Source organism: Chlamydotis macqueenii, chromosome 1 (assembly GCF_036417535.1).
Source record: "Chlamydotis macqueenii isolate bChlMac1 chromosome 1, bChlMac1.mat, whole genome shotgun sequence".
Classification (NCBI taxonomy): Eukaryota; Metazoa; Chordata; class Aves; order Otidiformes; family Otididae; genus Chlamydotis; species Chlamydotis macqueenii.
In genome coordinates this window covers 137,177,444-137,189,849 of record NC_141556.1, presented here as the reverse complement: position 1 = coordinate 137,189,849, position 12,406 = coordinate 137,177,444, and the positions used below count along the sequence as shown (strand labels likewise).

The window sequence follows — 12,406 nt, the reverse complement described above, 5'->3', positions numbered from 1 at the left end:
GAACATTGGAGGTGATGTTGCAAAGATTATGGTTGTAGTTAATGGGTTCAGAGGCACGTGACACTGTAGGGCTTGCCAAAATAAGTAACATGATGGAAGATTACCTTACTTACAGTCTTACTAACATGGTCTGCACTTGAATCAGAAAATCAATTTCAAAAAAATAAAAAAACAGAACATTCCACTCAAGCAGTGGAGTTCATGCAAAAGCCCACCTCACAAGAAAATACTTGGACCTGCACTGTTCAACTCCCACACGAGTGACGAATCAGTCTGTCCTGGCACAGAGATTTACGTACACAGATGCCTGAAGCCTCATGGTCCAAACCAAGAGTCTCACCTACACTGAAGCATTGTTAACAACATTGCTCTTTGGTCTCTTTAATTTTTTAAATATGAAAATCAACTGCTAAATCAAAGGTTAAAATGTAAAGAGAGTTTCTTTCACTTCAGAAAGTGCAGTAAAAAATAGATCATCATAATGGAACACCCGCCATCAGCACTTGGGAGTGACCAGGGCTTTCCTCCACATGGAGAAGACAAAGATTAAGGCTGAAGTTCAGAATACTGTGCTGAAGATGATAATTTCTAAATGGGCAACCAACCCAATAACACAGGAAAATACTGCATTTTACATTCCTATATCTGAATACACACTTCCACTACTGGAAAGATCAGTATGTGAAAAGACATCAGAGATGGTGTTACAATAAAATTGCTGGTACATCACTGCATAAGCAATCTGTGCACATTTGTTTGTTTATCATTAGCTTCCCAAAGCTGCCCCACCGACGGTCTTCAGGCCGAGTGCACCCTGACCAGTTACTGAGATGGCCCAGTGTGTACTTTCTGTGTGAGTCCAACACTTCTTCACTCCTAAATCAGAAATGAAGACAGTGTTTCAAATTAAAACAACTAGCCTGAGTTTTGGCGATACAGATAAGAGCCACTAGCAGTTCTCACTTTGTTTTGGTGCATGGGCTTACCTGAAATTTGTGCTGTTGTAATTAAAAACAGAATCTGGGAACTACTAGACATCTGCTTTATCAGAATAATTAAGAAAGGAATACTTACACTGTGTTTGAGGTCAAATAATAGTTTAATGAAATCTCCCACAGCTGGTGACTCTTCATAGTGATATAAATGCTGACCATGTCAAAATGAAATGGTCAAAGAGCTGACACTTTAATTTGTTTAATCAGTAATGTCCTGTTCAACTTCTATCATGGAAAGAATATAGTCTTTGCAATTAAGATGCAGGATTAAAGCAGATAATGCACGCTGCTATTTAGTGACCTACTATTGCTAATGTAATGACAACATGCATGTGTTTTCACCTGCATTTGCAGATTTCCAGCTTTTCACAGTGTACCCACACCTGAGGGACTTTTATTTTTCCTATCCCTGGGACCCACTGCTCAGTGAAGGTCTCTTTGCTGAGCAATTGAGAAATGGGATACCCAAAACAGACAAAGATAAATGCATGGCAGAAAATGCAGCAATCTCAGCTCTCTCGTTGCTCTCTGAAAGCCATCAGTGGGAAACTACAGTGGGCTGGAGACAGTTGACTAAATAATTTATGACCTACAGCCCATTCCTGAATGATTTTTTTCCCCATTAGACATTGATTAACACATGGAAAATCTTATCCAGCCTCAGAGAGAAAAAAGTCCCCCACCATTCCACTACCTCAAGCTTTGACTACCTTGAGTGGATGCTATAGTCTTCTAAAAAGGTTGTGCTACAGTTTGCTCTAACTCTGCTGAATTACACCTTGGGTTTTAAGTACACCTTTGAAACAATCATTATACCAACACAAGCTTTATCTACTACATTCATTGCTTGCATCTCAGCAGACTATTCCTCAAAATTCTGCCTTTGTTAAACACGGCATTATAAAATGCTACCTCATTCCTAGTCACAAAACTTTCAAAAATCAGGGAAAAACCCTCATCTAAGACTGCACACTACATTAAAATACCATGTTTTATTTTTACATGAGGATTACCACTCCCCTAGATTTCAATTTGTTACTATGGACCATGCAAAATGCCACAGACCACAGAGGCTACATTTTCAAATGGATTTTTTTTTTTTATTGATTAATCAGGCATTGAATCAAGTATTGTAAAATAAACAGATTTTGTTCATTTAAAAATGTCCAAAAGAATACCATTCATAGCAAACTTGTTTCCTCATAGTCATACAGAATATGAAATTGTTCAAGAAACAAGCAAAAAAGGAACATCTGACTAATTACTGTCAGTCTGTGTGTGTATCTATGTCTGTATGTATATACACAAATTACACACTATATTTGTGCATATACTGGTGTGTGTATACCCATACATATGTGTACATATATACACAAACATATGTGCACAAAGAGTACTGACTGAATTGACAGTCCACTGGAGAAATGTGGCTTAGCTCCAAATGAAGTACTCTGTGTTAAAATAAAAATGATACAGCAAGGCCTGTAGATAACAGGCCATTCTTCTTCCATTGGCCAAAACCATGATCTGTCTTTAGACTCACAGTCAATTGTTACAGTGAAAATATGTGAGATCATTGGGGGTCTTTCCAAATTCATGGTATTACTTCCATCCAGCTCAATCTCTGCCAACATTGTGTGGTCAAACGCTGAACAGTGTTTTCAGTTTGCCCACTCCTGAAATCAGCTTCTAGATTTAAGATTTCTGGCAAAAGAGAAGATACACAGCCTTGCTACGTGTACTTAGGTAATATATTCTTTCATTTTAGGCAAAAACTTTGCTACAATTCTACATCAAAACTCCTTTCCTCTGGCATCTTTTTATCACTTTGCATCAGTCATCTCCTGTAAACTCACCATAATAATTCTCATGCCATCTCAGCTGCCTTCCAAACATCCCAGGCCAGATCATCTGGGCAATGTACATCAGACTGTATTGGTAACATTGTGCTCAATTATAAAAAGTAATGTTTGGGAATTTATTTACTTTTCATTTTTTATATTATACATTTCTTTATTATTAAAGACACCATGATAAACCCTGCCATTCACTATATGTACACATTTTCCTTTATTTATGTCAACTCTGGAAAGATCAGTGGCTCCTACCTGTGAACCATGGGATGCTGCCCCAGCTGAAAGCCATGGTACCAGCAACGTACTGTCAGACTTTTCTCCATTTAATTCAGCAGTTAGCAGGGCATATAAAGGGAAATCAAAGGAATATGGATAGGCATTTATTTTCTATTAAAAAAAAAAGGAAAAAAGCTGATTGACATGTATGTATTTCTCATCTTGCTCATAAATTTTTGATATCATCATAAGGCAAACTGTAGTACAGCTTGGTACCTGGAGAATTAGTATTTTTAAAAATCTGAAGCTGAGCTTGGGACCATTTTACTTTGGATCCAGTAGTGAAGAAAGTTCACTTCATTAAGGCATCCTTTTCAAAAGACACCTACAGCATGGTTTAAATTACTGAGCGAATCTTTTCTTAAAGCTGATATTCAGTTTATCCTCTTCTACACAGGCAGATTCTCACCACTTGCATAGTAACAACAAAATACTGTAGGAAAACCATTCTTTTAAAGTTGTTGTATGCCCCAAGTATCCCCCCCAAATGATAATTTATACATCAGCATTGTAGCAATCCCAAAGGGCTTCTATTCTGTAGAAGGAAAAGAGAAAAAAAATGCACCTGATTCAGTGTTGAGATAAAGTAGGTACAACCTCTCTTGTCTTCACTGAAGTTCATCCACCAACACAGGGATGAATGTAGGGCGTGCCCGTGCAGATTCCTGCTGCTGCTGAAAATCTTTTATTTACTCCTCATTCACAAAGAAAACTGTGCTTTCCCAAACAACCCAGGACAATGATAACTATGAGCAAACCCCAGCTGCAGTGTTTCTCCATACAGCACATGTAAAACAGATTTCCTTGCTTTGTTTTAGAGACTACATAGTGTACGACAATGAAACATTTGTATTTAATTTAAAATCAATGATAAAGTGGTATATGTCTCACTTCCGAGTTGTTGGCTGGGCTTGCTGTGTTGAACCTTGTAAAATCAGCAATAAGCATTCACATGTCTACCATCAGAACCGTGACATCTTCTATTACAATCAGTCCTTAAATGATGCCGTGCTTTATCGAATTAGTCTACAGTTAGACCTTGGATTGGCTGCTCTCCTCCAGTGTTGCTGAATCTCAGAGATGGTATCAGTCTTTCACATCCTCAGTGATTCTACAATGTTTCCCAAAGACGAAAGCAAAGCACTGGTAGATGGGAATGTTGCCATCAATAAAATAAATCACCAGATGATTTATCCACTTACATTTCTAGGAGATATTCCACATGTTTTATATGAACAGAGAGCACTGCCCTGTGAACAGAAGTAAATTAAACTTTCTTCTTTTACTTTATTGGCTAGCTCCACTTCCTCATTTGTTTATTTTTATTCTTTTTGGTCTGCACATTCCCACATGCAATGTAGAAATTAGGAGATCTCTCACTCGATAGGACTGGCAATGAGAGTGCTAATATTGGCACGAGTAAAACCTGCAGTATACTGACTTGTCCACTGCGAAGTTTTCATCCTTCCCATTTCCTGCTTATATCCACTGTAAATAAGGTGATGTATAAGGACTGATGAAACTTTACTGAATAGGACCATCAATGTGCAAAACAAATAAGTCATTTTCCAGGTGTCCAAACCAGGCTTTCCCTTCTTTCTCTCTTTTTTTTTTTTTTTTGTTTTTATAAATAATTTATAAATCTTCCTGTAAGAGACTAAATACAAAACCAACCAAACAAAACCAACTGCAAAAGAAAGTTCTAAGATATTATTAAAGCCACTTCTTGTCCTTCTGTACAAAGTACACAGTAAAGAGCTATCCTCCCCTCCTCAGTTCTGGCCAGATTTGGCAGTGACAGCTGGGATGCTGTGCAGTTCACCAGCTCCAGGCAAGCTCCCGTGGGCAGCTGCTTGGCTACCCTGGGAAGACGTGTTGTCCTACCTTTTGGCTTTTAGCAGTCATGCGAGCTGCTCAGAGGAGTCCAGGTGGTCAGGGATAGGCAAGCCAGTTATAATGGTCAAACACTTATTCCACACAGTGAACGTGGGGCACACTGGCTGCCCAAATGTAATATCAAAAGTGTAGAGGTGTAGGGAGTTCAAAGCATCGTAAAAAGCAAGGGAACCATTGTCATAGTCCAGCAAAATCCCGACCCGCCGGAGGTGAGGTGCAGGCTCGATGGGGATTTCTTTGCTGTTGTGCCTCACCACCCACGTGTTATTGCAGCGGCAAAGCACCCAGGAGGCAGAATTCTTCCCAATCCACTCGTGCTTCGGTGCTGACTTGTAAGAAATGCCAATGGCATACCTGCAAAACAAAAAACAACTCAAAGAAACAAATACTTCCTGCCACGTTTGTCTCTCTATAAAGTCAAACCTTAGCCCAGAGGACTGGAATCCCCCAGCCTCTTGCTTCTGCTGGTTACGTTTTAATTAAGTGATGTTTCACCACAATATCTGCACAGGTTTAATTAATGTTTTTTCCCATCTCTCTTTTGGTACTGAGAGGTCAGGGAAACTTTATTGTCCCTCATATTGTTTGTAGTTTGGCTGCTATGGTAATTTTTTGGAGCACTCACCTCTGGTATTCAAAAGGAAAACTGTTGAGTACTCAGCAACTCAGAGTTTAAATCAGTGGGCCTCCAATTTCCACTTCCAAACAGATGAATACAGAGGAATTCATTGATTTTAAAATACATTGCTATCTGCCAGCTAATCTGATCTCTCCTTGCTCCTTTAATATATGGCCCAGAAGAAGGAATGCAAGAGTAAACATCAAAGGACACATTAAAAAACCCATTTTTGCCATTCCCAAATATGCTTTGCCAGATGTTGGTGTGGTTTTTAGATTCAAATGAGCATTTTTGAGACAGGATTTTGGGCCAAAGGAAGCAATTGTAGGTGAAGACATTCGCTCTGCAAACCATAATTTATGACAAGATGTGCAGGGTAAAAGGATTCTGAAAATGTTGTCATTAATGGACACCGAGGGCAAATACCTGATTTCTCATATATAACAGAAATGTAAGTTTCTCACGTTCTAGAGACACTGCAGTATTTGTTGGGCTTTCAACCAACAGAGATTAATGTGCCATAAGTTACTTTATTTCCATTCCTTAGTGCTGGCACAGGCAAACAGCATTTTTCTTGTTGGAGACAGTGGGCATACCTGAAGATCTTACTGATTTTTCCACTCCATTAACTTCCATCATGATTGTTGCCTTTGAATCCCAAAGGATCACATCTCTTCTACTGACTGAAGGGCCTGAAATCCACCACCACAGGACACAGAGGATCATTCAGGAGCAGAGGAATGCACTCCTCCATTTCCTGTCCCTTGCTTCATACCCTGGGGCATGGACCTACAGCACTGCTGCTCCGTGCCCCCTCCCCAGAAGCTAATCTGACCTCCACCTCTGTGAAACTGGATCGTTACATTGTTTTCATATTCTGTTGTTGGTTTTTTTTCTTACTAAGGGATGCAAAGATCTTTCACATTTAATAAAGAAATTACCTCGCTTACAAAGTTTGCTCTGTTGTATAAAAAAGATTAAGAGCTCAGGCTCTCCAGTTCACTAAAATCTTAAAATGTACCATCTGTGAGTTCAAAAAACAACCATCCCCAGCCATGGAGTAAAAGTCCTGTGAAGGCCACTAAACATAAACATGATCTATCTGGCAGATTTAGTTGCAGAGTACAAAACTGCTGGAGATTGGGAAAACAGCCTGACAACCTATGTGAAAGTACATGCTTGTCCTGCTGTTGTACTGTTCCCCATGCGTCTGCTACTGGTCTCTATCAGAGAAACTGCAGCAGGTCCTGCACAGTGTGAACCAGTAATTCTTTTCACATATATTTTTAAACACATACCATGTACTGCCGCTTATAACTACTTCCCAGTAATGCCGCCCGCTGTCAATGAAGACGTTGCCAGCTACTCCGTAGCTCCCTTGGCTTGTGAATCGCTCCGGTGTGTGACTCTTCTTGGAGGATGTTTCATCACGTTCCACTGTCAAGTTGTCATGAGACACTTTCAATTTTCTATGAGCAGATTTGGGGTCCAATTTAAATGGCTGACCTAGAGGTGCAGAGACAAAGATGGCAGAAGAATGGTTTGGTTTTGATTTTAATAAGGAGAGTGGATTAGCGAGCCTCCAAGAAGCCCACCAGATTACATAACCATATTAATCTCCTCCTCTGAAGCATTCTTCAGACAGACCAACCTATTCTGCTCCCTGCAATAGCTAGTTTGCATTGTCAGTTTACTGTGATTCTTATTGTGCGCTAACTTCCCTGTGTCGATAATCCCTGAAAAGAGCCCTGCCTAATCATCATGCCCATTATCTCTGACCTAGAGGTAACCTGAATACTCTAATTCTTGCATGTAATTGAAACCAATATACATGCTAATAAAGGTCTGAGGGTTGCTTTTTTTCACAGCATATTAGATTTAGAATAACTTACGTTCTGTTAATTCTCTATGGATAAAGCTCCATAATAACATCTTCATCATGACTACAAAAAGTATGATTTCAAATCCCACAAAATGAGTTTGAAAATAAGAAGAAGCACTAGCCTTGTCTCTTCATTCACTCACAGCTTTATTTATATCAAGCACAGTCAACAATTCAGGACCGCTTTGGAAGGATGCCTATGTGGTGCTGGATATGATGCATTAAAAAGAAGGAAGTGAACTGTAACTTGGTCCAAATAATATGGTGTAAAAACATTACTGAGGCTGTTGCTCTTGGCAAGTAATCTTCAGCTGTAGCAGAAGGTTTGTAGACAATAACAGGAAGCTTTTTTGGTAAACTGAATCCTGTAGATATATAAAGTCCTCCGCAATTCTGACAGGCTTGCTCATTGTGTCAAAAAGCAGGACGATTATTTACCTCCACCAGGAGAAAACTAGGAAAGTATGACTCCATAAGTGGTCCAGCAAATTCCTTTTCCCTTCTGACTGCCTTTCATATCAAGGGGGAAAAAAAACTGTAAGTGGAAGATTTGATGACATGCACAGAAAACAGAAATGAGCACTCTCATGAGGTCTGTGTGAGGCACTGATGTGTACTTCAAATAAGATGTAAATTGTCCAGTTTATGAGGGAACAGTTAAGCATTTCTTATGCACTAAACATGAATGCATTAATGTGGGGGGTAAGAAGAAATGAAGTTAATCTGAACAGTGACGGTTAATATGTGTTGGTCCAGATCTCTAGGCAATCTGAAAATGCAGACATTTAAAATGGAAGATGATTGAGGCAATACTAATTCTCAGTTAACATTATAAGAGATGGGTGAGGAATTGGATAAGGACTGCTTTTAGCTTTAGAGTTATCATCTACTTTCATAATGTGTATTTAGTTATGTATTATGATCAAGTATAAAATGAACCCATTGGAAAGTATTTGGGGCACATTTTACCTGCTTTTTCTTACTGCTCGGCAGCAGTAAAATACCTTTGCCTCTCTAACTGGTTAGTAGCTTTCGTGTTGCTGAAGGATGACATCTGAAGGATGTCTTTCTCCGTACTGAAGTCTATCTGGTCACATCATTTCTCACAGTCACCTGAGAGACTGCTTTTGTGCCACACTGGGTCACAAAGGGACACAAGAATAAAAGATTGCCATTTCCAAATGGGTCCTCTGGTTATGCATTTGCTTGTAGGTTACCAGGTTTAACAATAAGCAGATTCTTGGTAGCAGATGTGGGGTTTGTAGGAGCAGCTTTCACACAGAAATGAAAGCTAGATTAACAGGAGAAAGGGGAAAACTAGAAACATGCACGTGCCATTCCCTGCAGCCTCCTTCTTGCAACATTCAGTATCATCCCTCTTCAAGCACCCTCCCTGCAGATTTCAGAGGGTGCACAAATCCCAGTGTTCCCTTTCCAGTTCTCAGAGCTGCCTGTGATGACTACATGAGTGAGGGATTGGCTGGGACACAAGAAGAAAAAAGCTGAAAACCAGTCTTAAAATTGCTGCACTACATCTGCTAATAATTTGTGTAACCATTGTTTTTTTGAAGTGGGATCTCTGACTACTCTACCACCTTGCTGAACTCCATAAAAAGCTGAGGGGGATGGAGCTAAGAAAGTTTTCCAGTGTCCTAAGAAAGAGATAATTTTGGAGGATAAAATTAAACTAGCAATTATCTTATGAAGATTATACAAAAATAAAATGGTTTATTGCAAACATAAGAAGAGGTTTTGCTTTGTAGAGGAAAAAGAGTAGAGAGGACATCAAAACAAAACCACAAAAAAAGTATTTTTAATCATTTCAGATGTGATAGCTCTGTTCCTAAATGATATTTCCAGTGACCAAACTACAGATGCCTGTCTAAAAAAAAAAAAAAAAAGTCATTTCTGCACTACCGAAGACTCTGGCAATCTTGAATTGAGTTAAATAAATGGCTTTCATTGTGGGAAGCACTTCAAACAAGTTAAACTGCTCTTTGCTCTTGTATCTTCCAAAGATCAAACCTAAAAAGAAAGGCAAGAAAGGAGAAGAATGTGTGCATGCCGGATTTCATGTTACTCACTGTTTGTCTTGAGCTTGCCGGGTTCGCTGCTTCTGCTGCCTGCCTGATTAATGGCCTTAACAATGAAGATGTACTTAGTGCCACTCTGTAGCCCGTGCACTGTGTAGTGGTTTTGTTTGATATTGGGAACAATCATCCAGCTGTCGGCTGAGTTGCATAAACCTGCAATTTCAAACAGAGCACATTAGTCATAACATACTAAACGCTTTGTAACAAAGGAACATTTAGACCACTCCTGAGCACCAAGCGACTGATTAAGGGATGCAAGGAATAATAAGAAGGGCTTCTACAAGTATGTCAGCCAGAAAAGGAAGGTCAAAGAAAGCATACCCCCCTGATGAGCAAGACTGGTGAACTGGTAACAACAGATGAGGAGAAGGCTGAGGTACTCAACAGCTTTTTTTGCCTCACTCTTCACTGGTAACCCCTCTTCCCACATCTCTCAGGTGGATGAATTGAAGGATAGGGAGTGGGGGACCAAAGTCCCTCCCACTGTAAGAGAAGATCAGGTTAGTGACCACCTGAGGAACCAGAACATACGTAAGTCTATGGGACCTGATGAGATGCATCCCAGAGTCCTGAGGGAATTGGCTGATGTAGTTGCCAAGCCACACTCCATGATATTTGAAAAGTCATGGCAGTCAGGTGAAGTTCCTGCTGACTGGAAAACAGCAAACATTGCATTCATTTAAAAAAAAATGGTAAAAAGGAGGATCCTGGGAACTACTGACCTATAAGCCTCCCCTCTGTGCCTGGGCAGGTCATAGAACAGATCCTCCTAGAAGCTATGCTGAGGCACATGGAGGACAGGGAGGTGGTTTGAGACAGCCAGCATGGCTTCACCAAGGGCAAGTCCTGCTTGGCCAATCTAGCGGCCTTTTATGATGAAGTCACTACATCAGTGGACAAGGGAAGAGCTGTCTACCTGGAGTTCTGTAAGGTCATTGACATGATCCCTCACAACATCCTTCTCTCTAAATTGGAGAGATATGTATTCGATGGGTGGACTGTTTGGTGGATGAAGAATTGGTCGGACGGTCACATCCAGAAGGTAGTGGTGAGTGGCTCAACGTCCAGATGGAGGTCAGGGACAAGTGGTATCCCTTAGGGGACTGTACTGGGACCAGTACTGTTTAATATCTTCATCAATGACATAGATAGTGAGATTGAATGTACCCTCAGCAAGTCTGCAGATGACACCAAGCCCAGTGGTGTGGTCAACATGCTGGAGGGAAGGGATGCCATCCAGAGGGACCTTAACAGGCTCAAGAAGTGGGCCCATGTGAACCTCATGAGGTTCAATAAGACCAAATGCAAGGTCCTGCACATGGGTTGGGCAATGCCACAAACAAATACAGGCTGTGGGATGAAGGGACTGAGAGCAGCCCTACTGTGGAGTAGGATTTAGGCTAGTGACGGATGAAAAGCTGGACATGAGCCAGCAATGTGCACTCGCAGCCCAGAAGGCCAATTGTATCCTGGGCTGCAGCAAAAGAAGCATGGCCAGCAGGTCGAGGGAGGTGATTCTGCCCCTGTATTGCACTTTTATGAGACCCTACATGGAGTACACACCTGGAGCACCCAATAGAGGAAGGAGGTGAATCAGTTGGAGCGAGCCCAGAGAAGGGCCATGAAGATGATCAGAGGGCTGGACCACCTCTCCTATTAGCACAGGCTGAGAGAGTTGGGGCTGTTCAGCCTGGACAAGAGAAGGCTCCAGGGAGACCTTATAGTGGCCTTCCAATACCTAAAGGAGGCTTGTATGAAAGATGGGGACAAAGACAAACTTTTTTGAAGGGCCTGTTGTGATAGGACAAGGTGTAATGGTTTTAAACTAAAAGAAGGTAGATTTTGACTAGGCATCAAGAAGAAAATTTTTACAATGAGGGTGGTGAAACACTGGAACAGGTTTCCCAGATAGGTGCTAGATGCTCCATCCCTGGAAACATTTAAGGTCAGGTTGAATGGGGCTCTGAGCAACCTGATCTGGCTGGAGACGTCCCTGCTCTTTGCAAGGAGGTTGGACTAGATGACCTTGAAAAGTCACTTCCAACCCAAACTATTCTATGATTCTATGATCTGGATTTCACTTGTGCACCTTTTGAAGTGTTGTTACATTTACTGAGTTGCTACTTAATTCCACTAACTCATTTCATCAGCCCTCAGACAAGGTACCTTCTAAATTCTTGCTATGTGAAGTCAACCATTAAAAATGGACATTTAAGAAATTATTCAGTGGAGGCATGAGCAGTCTGAGATTTTTCACATCCCAGCACAACAAATTCTTTATTGCTTAAGAACTACAGGATTATTGAGATTCCCTCAATCTACTGTTTGGATTAATGAACTCAGTTTAAGCCTCAGAAAACTAATGTAAGCTACAAAGATAGGAGGGCCAGGGAAGCACCTTTGCTGATAGTCCCCAGGTATGCATTCTTCAGGACCTGAAAAAAATCATGGGAGGCCAAACAGGGTAGAGCATGGTCTCCAGAGCAAACTTTGGGTCTTACACTCCAGACTTTGCTAGGATGCAATCAAAGCCAGCAAATTTAATGGATGCAACTTTTTTATTTATGTCCTTGTGGTTAGATGTCAGCTGGTGAAGAGGTGGATAATTTTCCACTTACAAATGTTTTTGGGTATGTTTGATGCCAACTACAGAAGCATAATATGTAGGAAGTAAGTAAAATAAAGGAAGAGCAGTATCATCTGCCAAAGAGGAAAATACTCCATTAAGATGTACTTATTCGTCTACATAAATTTTTCCTACTGTGATATCACTGCAATGGCAGTCCATT

The 12,406-nt window shown here is 40.6% G+C and overlaps 1 protein-coding gene across 4 annotated transcripts in view; it reads right to left on the bottom strand.

The window, feature by feature from the left end:
• Positions 1–2,069: 2,069 nt before the first annotated feature.
• MID1 (midline 1) overlaps positions 2,070–12,406 on the bottom strand; it is a 186,069-nt gene continuing 175,732 nt past the window's right edge. For all 4 annotated transcript variants that reach the window (XM_086768102.1, XM_086768106.1, XM_086768113.1 and 1 more), the window contains exons 8-10: positions 9,609–9,770; positions 6,941–7,148; positions 2,070–5,377 (exon numbers count right to left, since the gene is read on the bottom strand). In XM_086768102.1, coding sequence (XP_086624228.1) covers positions 5,029–5,377; positions 6,941–7,148; positions 9,609–9,770 — 719 coding nt within the window. In that variant the 3' untranslated portion in view covers positions 2,070–5,028. The remainder of the gene's footprint in view (positions 5,378–6,940; positions 7,149–9,608; positions 9,771–12,406) is intronic.